Genomic DNA, 20,267 nt, shown 5'->3' on the forward strand with positions numbered 1-20,267 from the left:
CTTGTTCTGTGTAGAGTCGTTGGGGATGAGCTTTGTGCCACCTGCCAGGCAGCCCCGTCCACAGGGGCTGTCAGACAGCCCTAAAATCACTGCATACCCAGCTGTTTACAGCCCCTGGGTAGCCAGAGGGTTAACCCAGCCACGTGCCACTTCGGCGATACCCTAAGTTAAAAGTTTACGTCCTGCCAACACGAGGTCAGCTCTGTTAGTAATCCTGTTGCTCTGCTAGTAATTCTGGGCTGACTAATTGGTGAGAAGCTGCCTACTTGGAGGTCTCATCTCCACACTGTTGACTTGGTTTGGTGATGCCCTGTGGCACAGGTTTGGTAGCCGGCACTGTCCAGCCACGGAGGATTTCTGCTTTGTTTCACTTGGTGAGGCTGTATGGGATTTACCCAGAATAAACTATGCTAATGCATAACCCCTGGTTCTTAACACTGTACTGGCATTATGAGGATGATCCAAGTGTCTGTTTAGGGCTGCTGTATCTTATGACTGAACTTAGAAGCAGAGAAGCTTGCCCCTTCCTCTCTCATTATTGTACGGCCTTGAGGACTCTGTCCTGGTCACACTGCAAGTGTGTGAGATCAATGGGTATTTAATGAAGTTTTGCTGTCAAAGGGCTTCCAAGCGGCCACAGGGAGAAGAAAAACCAGAACAAGAATCAAGATAAAACTGCAAGCACTAGCAATGTCTCCTTGTATTTGCTAAGGACAGTGGCTAATCTGCAGCCATCCCTTGCCAGAAGCTTTACATGGTTTCTGTGCGTTCACACAAGCTCATGTGCGTTTTGAAGGGGCTGCTGTGTCATGGTGCTGCTTGTCTGTTGCAGGTGGTCCAAAAGAGAGAATCTCACGACTACCGGTGCCTCTTCAGAGTCTGCTTTGTACCGAAGGATCCCTTAGACCTGCTGCAGGAAGACCCGGTTGCCTTCGAATACCTCTACCTGCAGGTGAAATCGAGGCGTTCCATGCTTCAGGTTCTCTTTTCACCCAGTTCTCCTTTCTGCTTTAAAACAAAGCGTACTTCAGTTATATTAATGTGAAATGCGGAGCACTTAAGAACAGAGCACTTGGCTTCAACTTGCTTTAAGCCCTTGAATCGACTTGTGTGCTTGGCTTTTTGACAGAATGAGATTGAAGCGAGCTGGGTGGCTCCCTCTATTTGCCGCATGGTCGTCATATCGGAGGTCTTATCCTGACTTCTTTGTGACTCCGTCGTCGCGCTAACTCAGCTCTGTCTGTTCCAGAGCTGCAGCGATGTGCTGCAGGAGAGGTTTGCCGTGGAGATGAAGTGCAGCGTGGCGTTACGTCTGGCTGCCCTGCACATACAGGAGAGGATCTATGCCTGTGCTCAGCCGCAGAAAGTGTCGTTCAAATACATTGAGTAAGTTCCAAGATGTCTTGTGTTATGGGGTGAATAAGTCTGGATGAAGAAACTAAAAGTGGCATCATGTCTGTGTTTGCCTGATGTTCAGCTCTGGACAGGAGACTGTCTCTGGCCCAAAGAGATTACAGGCTCTCAGTTGTGCCAGTCGTTTTAGGCCAAGGTGGCTTCACGAGCCGCCCTGTCTTTAACCTGCTGAACTGCTTAAATATTGTGGGCCACGTACCATCTGGGCACGTCCCCCAGCAGAGGGAGGTCCTGATCTGTGGCTGGAGCAGGGACATGAAACTGCAAATCCCTCACACAGTTACGGCTGCGCAGGCAGCTCCTGCCCGCACAGTGAGACTTGCGTGTTGTAGCTGAGAGAGAGGATAATCACCAGCTTTGCGCAGCCAGTACTTCACATCTCTTCATCCACCAGAACTACATCAGAAGTGTCTCGTTTCAGTATTAGTGATAGGTCCTGTGAAGTGACAGGATCTGGAAAACAACACAGGAAAGCGCTGGCACGGGGAGCAGGCACGCTGTGCTGCGCGCCAGCGCTGCTGGGCCTGCCCTCGGGAACGTCCCTGCTTTGAGGACCTGTGATGAGCCAGTCGTCAGACAACAGACGTGAGCGTGGCGGCGGCGCTGAGCCCCCGCGCAGCCCCTCGCGTGCAGCCCGACGTACCGGCCGCGGGCAGCTGGCGGACAGGGGGACGCGACTACAGACAGCAGCAGCGGTCTTAATTCCCGGGTATTTAGTGCTGGGGCTGAGTAAACTCTCCAGCACAACTGACAGCGCATTTTGGGGTCTAGAGAACTGGAGATGTTAAAATGTCATCATCCTGTAACCAGAGTAGAGTGAATGTAGAGACAGAATCTTCGTCCTCTGGGTGGCAGGACAGATTGGGACCATTATACTGACTAAGCTTGTAGATTGTCTCCTGTATAACCATGTGAAAACAGGCATTCTGCATGAAAGCGCGTGTTTCTCCAGCCCCACGTCCTGCCCCAGCAGCAGGCACACAGCGAGGTCGGAGTGAGCGCGGCAGTGCTGCGGTGCTGCGGTGCTGCTGTGCTGTGGTGCTGCTGTGCTGTGGTGCTGTGGGGCTGCGGTGCTGCGGTGCTGCGGTGCTGTGGGGCTGCGGTGCTGCAGTACTGCGGTGCTGCGGTGCTGCGGTGCTGCTGTGCTGCGGTGCTGCGGTGCTGCAGTACTGCGGTGCTGCGGTGCTGCGGTGCTGCGGTGCTGCGGTGCTGCGGTGCTGTGGTGCTGCGGTGCTGTGGTGCTGCGGTGCTGTGGTGTGGAGGTGCCGCTGTGTTGCGGTGCTGCGGGCCTGTGGTGCTGTGGGGCTGTGGTGCTGTGGTGCCACGGTGCTGAAGTGCTGTGGGGCTGCTGTGCTGTGGTGCTGCTGTGTTGCGGTGCTGTGGTGCCATGGTGCCGCGGTGCTGCGGTGCTGTGGTGCTGTGGTGCTGCTGTGCTGCGGTGCTGCTGTGTTGCGGTGCTGCGGGCCTGCGGTACTGTGGTGCTGTGGTGCTGTGGTGCTGCTGTGCTGCGGTGCTGTGGTGCCGCGGTGCCGTGGTGCCGCGGTGCTGCGGTGCGGAGGAGCGGCAGCACCCGGGGCTCGCAGCCTGTCCCTGCCCCGCGCGCCCCGTGTCACACAGGGCAGTGCAGCCGGGACCCCCATGCCCCCTTCCCATCTCTGGCAGGAGGGACTGGGGAATCGAGAACTTCATCTCCCCGACTTTGCTTCGAAACATGAGAGGGAAGGATATCAAGAAAGCCATCAGCTACCACATGAAGCGCAACCAGCTGCTGCTGGACCCCCGGCAGAAGGTACCGTGTGTCCCCGCGGCCGAGGTGCCGCCCGGGGCGGCGCAGCATCCCTCCCCGCTCCTCGGGTCTTCTCTCTGTTCACTTGGGGGTGTTCTCCTCTCTTTTCCTCTTGTCACCTGTGCTGTGCACGCACCCCAGTTCCCTGTGTAGGGTGTTCTGTTGCGGTTTGCTGTGGGGTTGCCAGGTGGCAAACACAGTGATTTGGGCTGGTCCTGCACAGAGGTGCTGCCTGTCCAGGCCGAGCTACATGTGTTGGTCGAACACTATGTCCTGCATGAAAAGAACCTCTTCTAGCCTGCAGGTCACCTGGAAAACCTTGTTCATCTGTCATGATTCTAAACGGTCTTTCTTCTCTTGCAAAACGAAGCACACGCTCGCAGCCGTCCAAGTGCGCCTGAGCTACCTGCAAATACTGGGAGACCTGAAGATGTACAACGGGAGGATCTTCAATGCCACGCTGATGGTACAAATGCTGTTAGTTTATGTGTTGGGCTTTTGGCATACTGTCCTTTTGCCTTGCTTTATGCATCTCTTACAGCAGTGTGCTCGGACAAAAACTGCAAAGACAGGGCACAAGAAGCAGTTTTAACCCTTGTTCTTCACGTGCAAGGTCATGTCTTAACCAAAGCAGACCCTATCTAAAGCAGAAACGTTTAAATATGTTTATAAATTGGCCATTGCTGTAAGACTAGCAACCTCTTACTGGGTGTCCTTCCCTGTCTTTGCTTTGGTGCTCGTAGAAAACGTGACGTTACCTCCAGCGGTGCTGTTTGAGCCAGCTCCAGTCACACCACCCTTCCCTGTCCTGGGACATCGTGATAAATATTGACAAGGGACTAGGTTAACTCAGCACTGTTCCACCGAAGTGAATAACATACCAGCATACACAATAATTATGTGTATTTTTTTCTATTGAAAGTTGTGACTCTGGCTCTTCAGATGAGCTCAGTCTGTATTTTATATGTCATAAAGTACTTAAGAGATGTGAGGGCGTGTGTCAAAAACCCTTGAAAGTATATTAGCCACGCTTAAAAACCTCGCTGTAGAAAAGAACGCTGCTCTTTTCACCACGGGTGTTTTTGTTTGGTTTGGTTTATGTGTTGGGCTGGGTTGGGTTGGACTGTTTCGCCTGTCCCCATGTGGATCTGTACCAAACTGTGGACCTAAAGAGGCCTAAAGAGATGCCACACAGGTTGGGCTGGCTGAGGAGTTCGCTGCCCAGCAGAGGCGAGTGGGTTCCTGTGCAGATTTTGGCTACAGGTTTAACCTCTTCCCCTACAGCTACAGGACAGAGAATCGTACGTCGCCCTGCTGGTGGGCGCCAAGTACGGGGTGAGCCAGATCATCAACAATAAGCTCAACATTGTGACCAGTCTGGCAGAGTTTGCAAGCATCAGCAGGGTGGAGCTGGCAGAGGAGTCTGAAAAAGTGAGCATGGTGAAGATCTACCTGCAGGACCTGAAGGTGAGCGGAGCTGTCGTGGCGGCCAGCGAGGCTGTGTCAGGGCTGGAGACCGAGCGGGAGGTGTTCACACCATCCATTCTTTTCATCTTAATACAATCACAGAACCATTTTGGTTGGAAAAGCCCCTCAAGATCATCGAGTTCACCCGCTCCCCCACCCCCGTCCCTGCCCCGTGTCCTGAGAGCCTCATGTCCGTCTGTCCAGCCCTCCAGGGCTGGTGACTCCAGCCCTGCCCTGGGCAGCCTGTTCCAATGCCCCACAGCCCTTTGGGGAAGAAATTGTTCCCAGATCCAACCTCAACATCCCCTGGCACAACTTGAGGCCGTTTCCTCTGCTCCTGGCGCTTGTTCCTGGGGAGCAGAGCCCGACCCCCCTGGCTCCAAGCTCCTTTCAGGCAGTTCAGAGATCAGAAGGTCTCCCCTCAGCTCCTGTTCTCCAGCTGAACCCCCAGGTCCCTCAGCCGCTCCATCACACTTGTGCTCCAGCCCCGCACCAGCCTGAAAAACAGTCAAAATTTGACATTTAGCTGATGGTGTCATCAGTACAAAAGGCTTAGGACAGACTCAGAAGGGAAAGCTTGTAGGAAGAACACGAAATGACTGAAGTGATTCTTGCTGCTGTACTCCCATCAGTGAGACCTGTCAAAGAAAGAAAATGTGAGGAGAAGAGTTCATCTTCTTTCTGTGTGCCTCAGGCAGGAGCAGGGTGCTCTGCAGCGGTCTGGGGGAGAGGGAATGCCTTTGCAGCGTGCAGCATGCTCACGCAGATCGTGTTACAAGCAATATTTGTCTACACTAACCTGTTTTTACTGTTTTCTTCCCCCTATGTCCCCCCATCGAAAAAAAAAGCTGCTGACTCTGCTGCTGGAATCAAACAGTGCAAAAGATCTTGTGTGCCTCATCATTGGCTATTACAGACTGTTTGTGAATGCAAACGTCTCCATATTTACCTGGGGAGAGAAAAAACAGCAACTGCACCGTGTCTCAGCTGAAGAAGGTTTGAAAAAACAAAAACAGCCATTTTTTTTTGCCAAAATATGGAGAGAAAGCGGGTGTATCCTCCAGCACTAGAGGTGCTGTTCCCTCCTGGGAACAGTGTCGGAACAGCAGCCCGAGAGTTTGCAGTGGCATCTGCCAGTTATTGGCGCGGGCAGTGCCAGGTTTCCCTCATTCCAGACGTGTTGGGCAGGGGAAGAGCAGCCGCAATTTCAGCTTTTCCCAAGAAGAGAAAGCCAAGTGCCTGTCATCGACATGGCAAATGTGTCACTGAGCGCTTGTGCTCGTTTACCATCAGAAAACCTCCCCTCTGCTGGCAGGAGCAGGAGGAGCTCTTCGCCGCTGTCCTGTGCCTTGTCAGGAAAGCTCCGGACCACAGGGGCTGCAGATGAGGCTTTAGGCAGCGAGTTACGTGGCTGCTGTTCTGCAGCTCCCTCTGCTCCTGCTCTGCAGCGAAACCAGGCAAAGCAGCGGCGGGGACCCGGCCTGCGGCGGGAGGTTGTGGCCCCGCAGCTCAGATCGCATCCTCGCCGTGTTGCTGATGGGCAAACAGGGGCAGAGCTCTCTGTGCTGCAGCCCCTGCTGTGCAGACAAGTTCATAACCCTCGTCGTGCTGTTCATAACCCTTGTTCTGTTCATAGCCCTCATAGTGCTGTTCATAACCCTCACTGCGCTGTTCATAGCCCTCATAGTGCTGTTCATAACCCTCATTGCGCTGTTCATAACCCTCATCGTGCTGTTCATAACCCTCGTGCTGTTCATAACCCTCGTGGTGCTGTTCATAACCCTCATTGCACTGTTCATAACGCTCATTGTGCTGTTCATAACCCTCATGCTGTTCATAACCCTCATGGTGCTGTTCATAACCCTCATTGCACTGTTCATAATGCTCATCGTGCTGTTCATAACCCTTGTCATGCTGTTCATAACACTTGTGCTGTTCATAACCCTCGTGGTCCTGTTCATTACCCTCATCATGCTGTTCATAACCCTTGTAGTGCTGTTCATAACCCTCGTGGTGCTGTTCATAACCCTCGTGGTGCAGTTCCTCTGCCACCGCAAAGGACGGGCTGACAGATGTGTTTGAATCGCAGGGTACGAGTCCCGAACGTGCAGCGACTCTGAAGACTCCTGGGAGCTGGACTCCTCCTCGGAGCAGGGCCCGGAGGCGGCTGCAGCGCCCGGCGGCGCCCGTCCCGCGTGCGAGGCGCTGGGGGAGCCCCGCAGCCCAGACAAGGACCGCAGAAAGGAACGGCCCGCAGGGGGTGACCCGTGCGATGGGGGCGACAATGCAACAGACAGCACATCCGAGGCTTCGGACTCAGCCAACACCGAGAGCCGCGGGTTTAAGACAAGTGGCTCCAGCGACTCTATGGACGCACTGGAGGAAGATGAGCTGGAAGCTTGCTCTTCCTCCAGGCCAGAGTTGTTCCATTTCTGCATGCCAACAGTGCAGGAGATGAGCAGCTCAGACAAGAGCTTCCTCCCGGTTCGTGCTGCAGGAGGCTGCAGCGGAGCAGGACCCAGGGACTACTTCTGTTTCTTGCAGGTGCCACTCGCAGAGGAGCCGGGGCGTGAAGACAACCCCTCCGAGCAGAGACAGGAGGACATCAGCGCGTGTGCGCTGGGGACCAAGCTGTCTGAGGGAAACACCATGGGCTATTACAGCCTGTGCTACAGCACATCCCCCGCGGAAAGCGTGGAGAGGAGCAACACCAGCCACAGCCCCAAAAGGAGCCCTTGGAGAGACCTGTCTGCCCAGGAAGATTCACCCTGCGGTGCAGAGGGGACAGCAGAGGGGACAGCAGAGGGGACAGCAGAGGGGAGCGAGCTCACGCTGGAGCCGCCCCCAGGCTTTGGTGACACCAGCTCCGAGGAGGAGTTCTACGATGCTGCGGACAGGCTGAGCCCTCCGGAGGCGCGGGCAGGTAAACCGCGGGTCACCTCCCTCGCACCCCGCTCCGTTCCCGTGACACTCTTCCTGCAGGAACCATCTTTCAGCTCTCCTTAGCTCTCCCAAGATTTCTGAAGCACGTTTGAACAGCCGCTCTCCATAAGCCACTCTTCGGCAGTGTCGTGGGGGAGTGACTGCATTGTGCTTGCTGCAGAACAGTGCTCGGGTCACTCAAAGAAAAGCATGACTCAAAAGAGTTCGGTGGCAGGTTCACTCTGTTATTTACTGCATGGGGGAAATACACCGAGCCGAATCCTGCTCACTTTCCCTCCAGGGGTCTGTTTGCTCTGAAGTCTGGATCCCAGGACTCACAAAGCAAATTCTCAGGCATCAGAGTTCATAGAAACCACTAATTTAATGGAGTAGAATAGCAGGAGGGCTGGCTGGAGCTGGATGCCTGTGCAGAGTTCAAGCACAGAAAACCACCAATTTTTACATCTTTACGGCTCAATCACACCGTGATTCAGTGCAATAGCAATAGTTGAGTCTGGGCTCCTCTTGCTTCTCACTGGATCTTTTTCACGGATCTCGGACGGGCCTTTGTTCTGTTGCACTGTAGATGCTGTTCACAGTCCGTAGCGCCGGAGCTGCTGTGTGACGGACCGGATCCTTCTCTCAGCAAGGTGCAGAACAGCCCGTCTGATGTGTCCGTCCTGTCTTTGTGTTAGTGTTGACATTGTCACTTTCTCCCCAGTCAATTCTGTTCTTCCCAGCACAGTACAAACCAGACCTGATCTCGCAGGTGTTTGGTGTAGTCTGTACCTGCTTTTGGTAAATCCGAGCAGAACTTTGCAGCTTAAGATTGCAGCAAATGCAGCTTACTGAGTAACGTGAAGCAGAGAGTGTATTAAAAATCACACAGCTTTATAATACCAGGTGATTCATTCTATTCAGTACACATTTACTGAAGCTAAATGACTGATATGAAACTTAAATAGGGCTCATCCGCTGATCAGTGAGTAGTAAAACCATGGCCATACAGCCAGTTACCCAGCAGGGAGCTCACAGTGGCTCACTCAGGCTGACTCATTTATGGAATAAAGTGGACGGCTCATGGCCAAATCACACACGGTGGGAAAGGTCTGCACAAGACCACCCGCACCCACAACTGATGGGGGTTCAGGTGCCGTTCTGCTTCCCCGTGGGTCTCCGAACACGAGTCCTTGGCGTGGCTGCAGCTCAGGCCGTTCCCTCCCACGGAACCTGAGCTGAACTGCCGCTGGTTGGGCTGGGGGTCAAGAGCAAGCACCACAGCAGAAATACCCTGGACGTGTGCAGAGCGGTCAGAGCTGCAGCTCTGCAGGGGGATCTGTCATCACATCCAAGCGCTGAATCCCAGAAAAAAAAGCTATTTTTCAAATGAGTTTGGCATGCTGGAATGTGCTCGGGTTCCTGCAGGACATCCAGGTTACTGACGTGTGGCTCTGCCTGGTGCTGGAGCCAACATGCTGCGTGAGTAGGTTCTGTGCATCCCTCCACGTAGGCTGAATCTTCCGTATCACAGTATGTTTGGGATTGGAAGGGACTTCAAAAGATCACCTAGTCCAATCCCCCAGTGAGAAGTGGCGAGTCCCAGAGACAGAACACTCGAAAGACGGGTGTCCTTGCACGGACGGGGAGCTTCGCGGCCAATATTCCCGCCGTCGGGCAGTGCCTTCCTCCAAGCTGAGCAGAGCTGACAGCTGGAAAACGTTATTGATCCTTTCACCCCTGAGTGGAAAAGCAATTTTGAGGCCAGGGCCGTGTTGTGTGAGTGGTTCAAGGAGCCCTGCGGCTGAGCTGCTCCCTGTAGCTGTGTTTTCTCAGAAAGGAGAGGATTCTTGTCCCTGAAACAGTCAGTTCAACATTAGCTGAACTCCTCAAAAATTTGTTTTGTGCAGTTAGAACAATTTGGCTTTAGTGTTCATGCACAGTAACAATACCACCTTCAGGCACAAATTTGTAATCTCTGGAAATGTTATCATCTAAATATCTGAGTTGGGAATCTCTGGCAATGTTTCTATGAGACGTTAATGGCTGTGCAGTGCAGGCAGCGCTCTCTGTAGCTGCTGCTAACATCACCCAACTTAACTTGTGAATTACAGCCGTACGTGCAGTCAGAACCAGGGGAGGGACTACCCAGCGCCCTTTGTCACTAATCCTGCACTTCAGCCCTCCAGCCACAGGCCCAGATTCTTCATTTCTCTTGACATAGCTGATTCCAAGTAGAGGCTTGATCATAAGAGATGGTTTCCGGCCCTTGGGAGCCAGGCTTTGTCGCCCAACATTGTCTGCAGCTGCAGGACTTGTGTTGGGAGCACGTTGGCGCACCGCGTAGGTGCATAGATAGATAGTATATCTATGATATTCTGCTGCCTGGGGTTATTGTCTGACTTGCATCTTTTTCCCTCCAGCAGGCTACAACACGAGCTCCTGGGAGGGCACAGACAGCTCCTGTGTCCGAGAGAAACCAGGGTGTGACAGCTCGGGGCAAACCCTGGTGCTGAGGCAGATGGCAAGGGAGAAACACAGACGGGAGAAGGAGCTGACGTGCGCCAAGAGCCTGAGGAAGAGGAGATCTTTCCTGCAAACGGATTACACCTCGCAGGTCACTTTCCCGTTGGGTTTGCCCGGCTCTGTGCAGAACCGCTGCTCCTGGCCGCCCCCAGCGCCGCTTTCCGCTCGTCCCCCCGCTCCGCCGTCCGCAGGGGACACCGGGGAGGACGCGGAGCTGGGGCTCCAGGCACAGGGAGACACGAGCCCGTACTCTGACCTGCTGGAAATGGAGCCTGACGCCATGGAAACTAAATCTGTGACTGAATCGGTGGTTTCCCCCATCTCAGCAGTCCGCCTGCCGGGTGAGCAGCATGGGGAGGGGGGCGCAGGCGGTGGCCCCCAGCCGGCACTCGCTGCACACCCGCCGCTCCTGTCCCTTCCCAGGGGACAGAACACAGCTGCCCAGGAACGCCACTCCACGAAGACAGATGCCGAGTGGGCAAGTGGGGAGAGCTGTGTGGCCACCAGCCACGGGCTGGTCCAGGCGGCTCTGGAGGAGGCGACCACAGCCCAGCACGAGGCTGGTGACACGTCCCCGTCCCCGGGCCAAGACCTGCCCTGCCCTGCTAGCGAACAGACGCCGCTGCCGCCCGCCCGCGGCCCCCGTGCGGCCGCTCCCCGTGAGGTGGCCCAGGAGCAGGAGCCGGTTGCCACTGCCGGGGGGCAAGGGGTGTGTGCGGAGCCTGTCCCAGCTCCCTGCAAAGAAAGAAAAGCCACTTCTGACAGCTGTGCACAAAACAGCAGCGACGGCGCCCTGTCACAGGCAAAAAGCAGACAAGCGGTAAGCATGGAGGCCTTATGGAAAGCGCACAAGAAAACATGCGTGGGTTTTCCAGACGCAACCCAGCTCTTAACAGATTGCAGCAGCACTTCGGGGGTTATAACTCGCCTCTCCTGGCTCTCTCTCAGGGTCAGGACAGACCCCACGTCACCCAGCCCGTCTCAGGGAAGGGCAGATGCCCCCCCAGAGTTTTTGGCATCTCAGAAGACCAGCGGGTGCCTGGGGGCTGATGCTGTCAGAACGGAGACACAGACATGCCCAGCCGGGCCCCCCTTTGAGACAGAGCCGGTGTGCCATGGCGTGGATGAGGGGCAGCCTGGATCAGAGGCGGGAGATGTGGCTGACGAGCAGCCACGGCCCGTTCAGAGACCGTTTCCCACAGAACGGGCTCCTGAGGTGGGAAAAGGCTCTGCCTCGTCTCTAGGGCTTCCCGCCTCCTCAGGCCCAGCTCCCTTGGGCTCGTTGGGGAGGAGCACAGGAGACCACGGGGCTTCAAAACACTCCTTCCTCTGCTTTAACCACAAGGATGAGCCTTCTGACGCCATCACGAGCGGGCCCTCGGGTTTTTCCGCAGAGAAGAAGACGCCTCCAGCGCAGCTCGGGGTGGACCAGTGCAGCTGCCGGCTGTCCTACATCAGCTGCTTCCACCGGCCCGACGACCAGGGGGAAGGGGAAACGCCCGTCCCCACGTGCCGCGCGTTCCCGGGGCCGCTCACCGCCGCGCCGCCGCGCCGCCGCAGCCTGCCCGGGACGCCCCTGGGCTGCGGGGACGTGGCGCGGCGGGGCCCTCCCGCCCAAGCCCTCGGCTGGCTGAACGACCAGGCGCAGATGAGCCCTGCAGATCTCTCCTGCTTCCTGGGCTACACCGCGGAGCTTCAGGAGGTGGTGGGGAAGCTCTCCGGGAACCGAGCCACCCACCCGCAGGAGCAATGCGCAGAGCAGCGCGCCGAGAGCAAGGCCGCCCTCGGCATGGCCTCCCGGCGCCTGCTGTCCAGCTGCCAGGGGCTCCTGAGCACCGAGCAGCCCCCGCGGGAGCTGCAGGGCGCGCTGAGGGCGACGTTCGGACACCTGGTGCAGCTGGCCGAGGCCTCGCTCCAGGTGTCGCACTGCCCGCGGTGCCGGCAGAGGCGGCGGGCGCTGGGGGCCGCGCTGCTGGACGTGGTGGGCACGTACCGGCAGCTGCTGCAGGCTGCGGAGCCGCGGCTGCGCGGGCCGGGCTGCGCGGGCCTGGGCGCCCGGCTCCTGTCCCGCCAGCACACGGCCCTGGCCGCCGCCGCCTTCTGCCTGCTGCAGCAGCTGTGACCGCGCTGCCCGGCGGCACAGGGGCCCGGCCGCGTTCCCTGGCCGCTGGCAGCGCGTTCAGCCCCACAGCTCCGGGGCGGGCGCAGGACGCGTCCGTGGGCTGAGCCCCACGCATCGGGGGCGGCCGTGGGCAGGACGCGCCGCCCTCCAGCCTGGCCGTGTGCCGTTGTGCGGACACAGCCTGTAACATGCAAACTCGTAGAGCACCTCAGTGGCTTGTGTATCCTGCCTGGGGCTTGTCCCTCGCCGCCCAAAGGCCTTGCAGGTGGCCCGTCTCCAGGTGGTGTCTCAGCCGCCTTCTGTCAGCTGTGGAGAGGGACAAAGCCTCTTGTCCTGCTTTTCCTCCCGCCCTCGCCCTCCGGGCACACTGTGAGGCAGGGACACCAGATCCCACCCTGGCCGACATGAAGGAACCCAGGCTGCTTCGTCCACCTCGTGTGGCTGAGGATGTGTCCAGTTGTGACAGAAAGCTCTTTGGGAACAAAGCTACGCCATATTTAACTGCTTTTACTTGCAAGGGCAGAAGAGGGTTGTCCCAGGTGAGAGACGCAACACCAAATCCTGCCCTTCTGACATGGTTTCTGTGTGTCAGACAGCAATTCTGTTCCTGTGTGCTGGTGCCTGAGGGAAGCTCCTGATTAACGCCCCTGCCCCGTGCTACTTGCAGATCTGCATCTTCCAGAAGGAAGGAGTAATCCTGGAGACTGAAATGCCACCTTCACGGCTGCCGAGAGGACAGGCCCCTTTTCCCAGCTTTGTCAGCAGATCTTCTTCCACCACGTGTGGTGTTTCCCAGCGGCGTGCCAGCTGCTGCCCGCACGGGTCGTCAGCTCTGCATCCCTAAGGAATCCCAAGCTGGAGCAGGACCTGGGCAGCAACAAGTCCCTGATGCTGGTGTCTCACCCAGGGGCTCGTTTGGGAGCTGTGACTTTCTCGAGGGACACCTGCAGCCCCCCTGCTGCATGGCAAGCTGCAGCAGCAGCAGGTCGGTTGCTGCAGTGGGTTGGTGGCTGCAGCAGGATGGTGGCTGCAGTGCATCGGTGGCTGCAGCGGGACGGCGGCTGCAGCGGATCGGTGGCTGCAGCGGATCGGTGGCTGCAGCAGGATGGTGGCTGCAGCAGATCGGTGGCTGCAGCGGATCGGTGGCTGCAGCGGATCGGTGGCTGCAGCGGATCGGTGGCTGCAGCTGCACGTGCTCAGGGTGCAACGGTCTGCAGAGGCAGCAGAGGCGGGTGGTGTGTCCCAGCTCTGCCCCCGCACCCCACAGCTCCCCAGCACTGCGGGGACAGGGCTGTCCTGCGGCTCTGTGACATCTGAGCAAGGCCAGCTCTGCTTTTTGCTCCTGCTTTAGTACTTCCAGAGGGAGCAAAGGGCAGGTCCTCGCAGCTGAACCCCGGTGTGGAGGGGATGTTGGCTGGGGCGGCAGGGAGAGCTGCAGCCCCCGCAGGAGACCTCCCTACCAGCCAGGCAGGCACACCCCCACGGGAATTCGGCAGCCTTGAGCAGCCCAGAGATGCTGAGTGAGGGCGGGCGGCGCTGCTGGCCCAGACCCCTCAGCCGCTGGCGGCTGCTGGTGAACCAGGGCCGCGATGACAGTGGCAGCGTCCTGCACTGTGACTGAGGCGCAGAGCTCCCCCCACACACCGACAGCTGATGTGCACGGGGATGTGAGGAGCAAGAACACAGAGAGCCCCTTGGCACAGCAGAGGAACAGGCACCAGCCCACGCACACCCACCCGTGCGGGAGCAGCACCGGTCTCCAGCAACAGCTGCTGTGGGTGCTGCCGACACCGGCTGACGGCACCGAGTTACCGGGGGCGTGCAGAAAAACCAGGAGAAACGAAAACACATAAGCAAATGACATTGTGATTTACCTCCAAGGACTTCAACCCTTCCACTGGTGGGTAGACACAGTCATTGACCATAAGGGGATATTTTTTGTAGCAACAATGGCTAAGGTAACGTATTGAATTACATGCATCGAAAATGCTTCCTGCTGTGGCCGTGTGACACGTCACTGCTCTTTGCACAGGGCACGGTCAGCTCCCAGACACCTTCCCAGGAGGAACGTCAAGGCTTGTGAACGCCACACGGTGTGCGACCGTGTACCACCCGCGACTGGAGCGATGCGACGGGAGTTGACGTGTAAACGTTTTAATTTAGATTTTTAGATTACTAATAGATGCACAGGATTAGCTACAGGCTTCAGCAACTCACCGAGTCTTCAACTCAACTGGTTTGAAGTTGTTAGGACATGGTGCACTGGGGAATCACGTCCCACTGTCTTCCCTGACCGAACAGCACTGTCCTTTTCACGGCAAGGGACCTCCCTCGCCAGCGAGCTTTGCTATTCCATCTTCACCCTACTCACTGTTTAATAAAGATGAAACAAATACCTGAAAGCTCTCCTCCCTGTCCCAGAACCAGTGTTGACACAGAGCCAGGAACACTCTAACAACCACCCGCAAAGAAGCAAAACTGAATTCCTGTGGGTTTTCACTTGATCCCAGGGCGCCGTCAGCTTCTGTTTTCTGCTCAGGGGGAAACGTCATTTCCAGCATCGCACTGCTGAGGTAGAATGTGTCGCTCTTGACAAGGTCCTTAAACAAGACTTAAGCAGAGCTGTTTTCTCTATGCACATTCATCCTCATGCCTCTGCTTGAAATCCGCAGTTTGATTCTCCTGTACACGCCGCTCCTTATCATCACAAAATAAAGAGTTTTCTTGCGCGTTGTCATGCGGAGGCATTTCCGCTTCTTTCACTGCGTCTGGTAGCACGTAGCCTTTTCCAGAGGAAACGCCAGCTTTCAGGGCCACCGGCCAGCTTCGCGTCTCGCGGTACGTTAGTAGGACATCAAAGACTGTTGGGGACAGAAGACGTGCCATGTTGTGACACCTCTGTCATCAGCTCTATAATATAATACACACCACACTGACTGTGAAACGTTGGGAAAAGGTAACAGCTGACGCCAGGGGAGGTTATTGTGGGGTTCGCATTCCCTCCCATTTAAAATCTGGTGAGCGAGGGTTTGGGCAGCTCCCCGAGGAGCAGATGACCATCGTGGAGCTGACTTTGGGTGAGAAGCAGCAGTTGTGCCCCGGTCAGGGCTCTGAGTAACACGCTGCCCACACACCACAGTGGGTCAGACCCGCGGCACGTCCAGCATCGCCCCTTGGACGTTGTGTCCCCATGTCACGGACCCTGGGACACGGGGTCTCCATGGAGCTCTGCTCTGCTCCCCTGCTTTGTGCTGATGGATGCAGACACCACATCCTTGTGCCACAGGAGGGAACCTGCTGGAGCAGGAACAACCCCAGGTTCCAGTGTAAGTTGGGGAATGACCTATTAGAGAGCAGTGTAGGGGAAAGGGACCTGGGGGTCCTGGGGACAGCAGGGTGACCATGAGCCAGCACTGGGCCCTTGTGGCCAGGAAGCCAATGGTACCTGGGGTGGGTTAGAAGGGGGTGGTCAGTAGCTCAGAGAGGTTCTCCTGCCCCTCTGCTCTGCCCTGGGGAGACCACACCTGGAATATTGTGTCCAGCTGTGGCCCCTCAGTTCCAGCAGGACAGGGAACTGCTGGAGAGAGTCCAGCGCAGCCACCAAGATGCTGGAGGGAGTGGAGCATCTCCCGTGTGAGGAAAGGCTGAGGGAGCTGGGGCTCTGGAGCTGGACAAGAGGAGACTGAGGGGGGACTCATTCATGGGGATCAATGTGGAAAGGGGAGTGTCAGGAGGATGGAGCCAGGCTCTTCTGGTGACAACCAGTGACAGGACAAGGGGCAATGGGTGCAAACTGGAACACAGGAGGTTCCACTGAAAGAGGAGAAGCAACTTGTTTGGGGTGAGGGTGGCAGAGCCTGGCCCAGGCTGCCCAGGGGGTTGTGGAGTCTCCTTCTGTGCAGACATTCCAACCCGCCTGGACACCTTACTGTGTAACCTCATCTGGGTGTTCCTGCTCCATGGGGGATTGCACTGGATGAGCTTCCCAGGGCCCTTCAACCCCTGACATTCTGTGGTTCTGTGGTTCCCCCCGTGGTCCCCAGCAGAGGGTCCACGTCACGCAGCACAGACACAGCAGGAGTGGGAGTGTGGGCACGTCCCCCGCAGGGACAGTGTGGCCCAGGTCACCACGCGGAGCCGCGCTGCGGGACACAACAACCACCCCGGTGCTGCGAGCCCTGGCTGAGCCCCACAGGGCCCAGCAGCCTCTGTCCCCTTCCCTGGCAACTGGTGTGACAAGTAGTGACAGCTGCCGCCCCACATCCCCCCACAGTCACCGCTCACTGCCCCGTGCAGAGCAAGAGCAACGCGAGTCCTGCTGCATGCGAGTGGGCTGGCAGAGCAGCCACCAGACCTACAGAATGGGGGCAGCAGGGATCAAACCCAGCAGGAGCAGCCCCTGCTCCCAGTTTCCCCATCACTCAGCACTGGGCTGCTGCAGCAGCTCAGCCCCTCACCCTGATTAATGGCCAGCGTCTCCGAGTGGTAGTTCTTGCTGTTCGCAGCTTTGACCATGTACTCACGGATGGGCAGGCGGGCTGTTCGCAAGGACTGCTCCTCTGCCCTTCGCAGCGTCAGCTTCTGCAAGGGAAACAACAACACGGGGCGCAATGCGCACAGACCTGCAGAGCACACACGTTGTTTTGGGTACAAGCAGCCACGAAGCTGAAAACTGTCCTGGGGCTCATTTCACCCAGACTGCTGCGGCTTCACTCAGCCCAGTGCCGGATCCAGGCACCACCAGAGGAAAAACAGACGGTGGTACGAGGGCGATGTGCCAAACCAAGGCAGCGGCAGCACTGGTGCTACCAAAGGGACGTCTCTGCCCTCACGTGGGAACGGGGCCGTGGCACCTCTGGGTTCCGACGGGCTGCTACCCACCTTGTGAATGCTTTCATCCACCAGGCCCCCGAGGACGTACACTTTATTTGGGTCAATATCTTCAAGGACTAGAAACAAGAGAAGCACCTGAGTCACCGCTCTATGACAGTACAATCCTGCCCCACTGTGCAGGCGAGACCCCCTCCCGTGAGAAAGCTGTGGGCACGGTCGCCCTGGGGCGGCGGGGGCGGCTGAGGCTGCAGGGACAGGGGGATCAGACATGGGGCACCGGAGACACCGCTCACTGCTGCCTTCAACGCTGTCTGCTCCCACATGTGGCCGGTCTGGTCACGCTGATCCCCGTCTGCTCCGCAGACACATCCCCACTGCCAAGTCACCAGCTAAAACCCGCCCCGGCCCCCACCAGGCTCTTCACCAGAGTGAAGCACCGGCGTGACACCAGAAAGGGAGCTACACCCCCCGGAACACGCGGCCGGTTAGAAACGGAGGAAGAGGAGAAAATAGAGTGGCACATTGAGCAGTAAAGGCAACGTTGCGGCTACTGCAGTATTTCAGATAAAGATGTAATTTAGACTGTCTAGAGCTGACACAGCATCTCCGCTTTTCCACTTCGTAGTATTACGAACTGCAGGGGGTCTACATGCAGGTTCCAGGTTAAGTCTGGTACAGACCACACACAGCCCTGACTCAAAACATCACTCCCTGTCAAAACTGATTGGCGTATGAGCAGATTTAGCATGAGATCTAAGCCGACAGTATATCTCATGCAATTTGAGACAGCGAATGCTTGAAACTGAATCACCTGAACCACAGAAGTCTCAAAAAGAAAAGCTTAATGATCGATCTTTTGCCCTAGTCCCCTTTGACTAAAGCAAGGGAAATATTTACCATTCTCAGAGTCAGGAGTGAGATAAACAATTGCATCTGAAGGAAACAGATCCAGGTAACTTTCTTCAGTTGTATCCATCTGAAAAATGCAAGACAGGGAGAGAAGAAGCCTTTAGCCCAAAGTGCATCTGTCAGAACAAACCCCACTCTCGCACTCAGAAATACAACGGATCTGACACTACTGCCTTAACTGCTGAAACTCCTACAGGGAGAGTGTTTCTTTTAAATTGGAAAATGTGTCTATATGGGCACTGAACAACACATACCTCAAAATCCGTTAAATTCTCACCAATCAAAATTCCTAGCTGTGGTTTGCGGAAGGGAGATCAGCAATAACTACCCAATTTAAAAAGAGGTTCTAGTTCTTTCGGTGTTTTTCCCCGCCCGCGGGCGCAGCCCCACAGCTGCGGCACAACCTGCTGCTCGGCGTCGCTGCCACGACGCGCACGAGCGGGTCTCGTGCTCCGGCCGGACCGCGCTGGGGGCGGCGCTGGGGGCGGGAGCGCGTGCCCTGCCCAGGCCCGTCCCGTAGCACGGGTGTCTCTGCGGAGGTGGCACCTGGAGGGGGAATTCCCCCCAGGACACGAGCGCTCAGCGCAGGGCCTTGCACATCGCCCCGCTACCTGCCCGCTCCCATCTCCTGCCAAAGGGCAACGAGATCTGACCGCAACCGCTGTCACCGAGCTGCCTCCGCACACCAGAGCTCGCACCAAACCCAGCTTAGCCTCGGGGCAACCCAAGGGCCAGCGCTGCAGGTGCCGCAGGCCGCCACAGCACCGTGGTCAGACCCTTACCAGGTAACTGGAGAAGCCGTCGTTCATGCGAAAACACTCCTCGTAGATCAGCGAGCCCGCCACGAACTCCGTCAGGTAGAGCCAAAACGGCTTCTCGGCCCGCCGGTTGGCCCCGTAGAGTCTCCTGATCTGGGAGGCGAGGCGGCTGGTTTCCTTCCAACAAACACCACGCACAGTGACCCGCCAGCGCAGCGGTGGCTCTGCCCGGCGCCGGCACAGCCAGTGTCACCCGCGTCACCCGCAGCTGCTGGGGCTCTGCACAGGCTGCTCCCGGGAGCACAGGGAACCCCAGAGCCGCGACTGCAACAGCGGGTTGACAGGAGGGACAGGACCGGAGGGACAGGACCCCCTCGGGCTGAGCTCCGCAGAGCTGCTGCCTGTGCACCCCCGACACCCCGGCTCTGGCTGAGCTGGAGGTGCCCAGCACGGCCAGAACAGCCCCGAGGAGACCGAGGGGAGAGCTCATGGCGCTGCAGCTTCCTCACGAGGGGAAGAACAGGGGCATGCGAGGGAACGGCAGGAGATGTGCCAGGGAGGGTCAGTGCGACATGGGGAAAAGGTTCTTCACCCAGAGGTGCTGGACACTGAACAGGCTCCCCAGGGAGGTGTCACGGCCCCAACCTGACAGTGTTCAATAAGAGACTGGACACCGTCCTCAGACACACGGGGTGGCCTGCGGGGTGTCCTGTGCAGGGACAGCAGCTGGACTCCATGGTCCTGTGGGTCCCTCCAGCTCAGGACACTCCGAGGGTCTGTGAGAACCAACCGGTGACCGCCCCCCTGGAGCCCGGTGGGGCAGGACACGTCCCGAGCAGGGAACAGGGGAACAGCAGCGGCGGCCACCACGGGTCACACCCCCGCGGTTTCGGGATCGCGGGCAGGGCCCCGCCGCAGCCCCGGTGCGGGGGCGCAGCGCCAGGGCCCCGGTACCTTGTGCGACATGCGGGCGGCCACGCCGAGGTCCACGCAGAGCCGGGGTCCCGCCGCCCGCGCCTCCAGCAGCCGCTCCCTGGCGAGGGCAGCCCGGGCCGCGCCGCCGCCCCGGCCGGCAGCCCCTGCGGACAGAGCGGGGAGGGCAGCCCGGGCCCGGGCCCAGCCCGCACCGGCGGGGCCGCCCCGCGCCGCTCACCTGCGCCCTGTGCCCGCCGGGCGCGGCTCCGCTGCCGCTCCTGCCGCCGCTTGGCCCTGCGCGCCGCCAGCACCCGCTCCCAGCGCCGCCGCTTCCGCAGCGCGTTCCTCTGCGGGGGAGCGCGGCCTCAGCCCGCGGCCGCCCGGGGCTGGAGCCGCGCCGGGCCCGACCCCCGCCCGCACCTACCGAACCGCCCGCCCGCGCCGCGCCCGGGGCCGCGGGCTCGATCCGCAGCAGCCGCAGCGCCTCGCAGGCCAGCGCCGCGTCCCCATCGGGCTCGGCCGCCGGGCAGCCCCCGCCACCCGCCATCCGCGCGGTGCTCGGGGCGGAGCTGCCGCCGGTGGGCGGAGCTGCCGATGGGGGGGCGGAGCTGCAGCGGGG

The 20,267-nt window shown here is 58.3% G+C and overlaps 2 protein-coding genes across 3 annotated transcripts in view; one reads left to right on the top strand and one right to left on the bottom strand.

The window, feature by feature from the left end:
* FRMPD1 (FERM and PDZ domain containing 1) overlaps window positions 1-14,224 on the top strand; it is a 28,858-nt gene extending 14,634 nt beyond the window's left edge. Inside the window, exons 8-15 of the mRNA XM_065046589.1 lie at window positions 833-952; window positions 1,250-1,386; window positions 3,076-3,202; window positions 3,570-3,665; window positions 4,484-4,666; window positions 5,515-5,662; window positions 6,756-7,589; window positions 10,009-14,224. Of these exons, the coding sequence (XP_064902661.1) occupies window positions 833-952; window positions 1,250-1,386; window positions 3,076-3,202; window positions 3,570-3,665; window positions 4,484-4,666; window positions 5,515-5,662; window positions 6,756-7,589; window positions 10,009-12,233 (3,870 nt within the window). The 3' untranslated portion in view covers window positions 12,234-14,224. The remainder of the gene's footprint in view (window positions 1-832; window positions 953-1,249; window positions 1,387-3,075; window positions 3,203-3,569; window positions 3,666-4,483; window positions 4,667-5,514; window positions 5,663-6,755; window positions 7,590-10,008) is intronic.
* Window positions 14,225-14,371: 147 nt separating this feature from the next.
* On the bottom strand, window positions 14,372-20,235 carry TRMT10B (tRNA methyltransferase 10B). 2 transcript variants are annotated; one of them, XM_065046590.1, is made up of 8 exons: window positions 20,073-20,235; window positions 19,887-19,995; window positions 19,688-19,812; window positions 18,758-18,910; window positions 17,964-18,042; window positions 17,115-17,182; window positions 16,691-16,814; window positions 14,372-15,094 (listed from the first exon to the last, which is right to left on the bottom strand). In XM_065046590.1, the coding sequence occupies exons 1-8, from the start codon at window positions 20,193-20,195 to the stop codon at window positions 14,865-14,867; spliced, it is 1,011 nt and encodes a 336-aa protein (XP_064902662.1). In that variant the 5' UTR covers window positions 20,196-20,235; the 3' UTR covers window positions 14,372-14,864. The 2 variants fall into 2 exon arrangements, with proteins under 2 accessions (XP_064902662.1, XP_064902663.1); XM_065046591.1 differs by lacking the exon at window positions 19,688-19,812.
* Between the last annotated feature and the right edge of the window lie 32 nt (window positions 20,236-20,267).

The sequence above is a fragment of the Columba livia genome, chromosome Z (genome assembly GCF_036013475.1).
Source record: "Columba livia isolate bColLiv1 breed racing homer chromosome Z, bColLiv1.pat.W.v2, whole genome shotgun sequence".
In the NCBI taxonomy this organism is placed as follows: Eukaryota; Metazoa; Chordata; class Aves; order Columbiformes; family Columbidae; genus Columba; species Columba livia.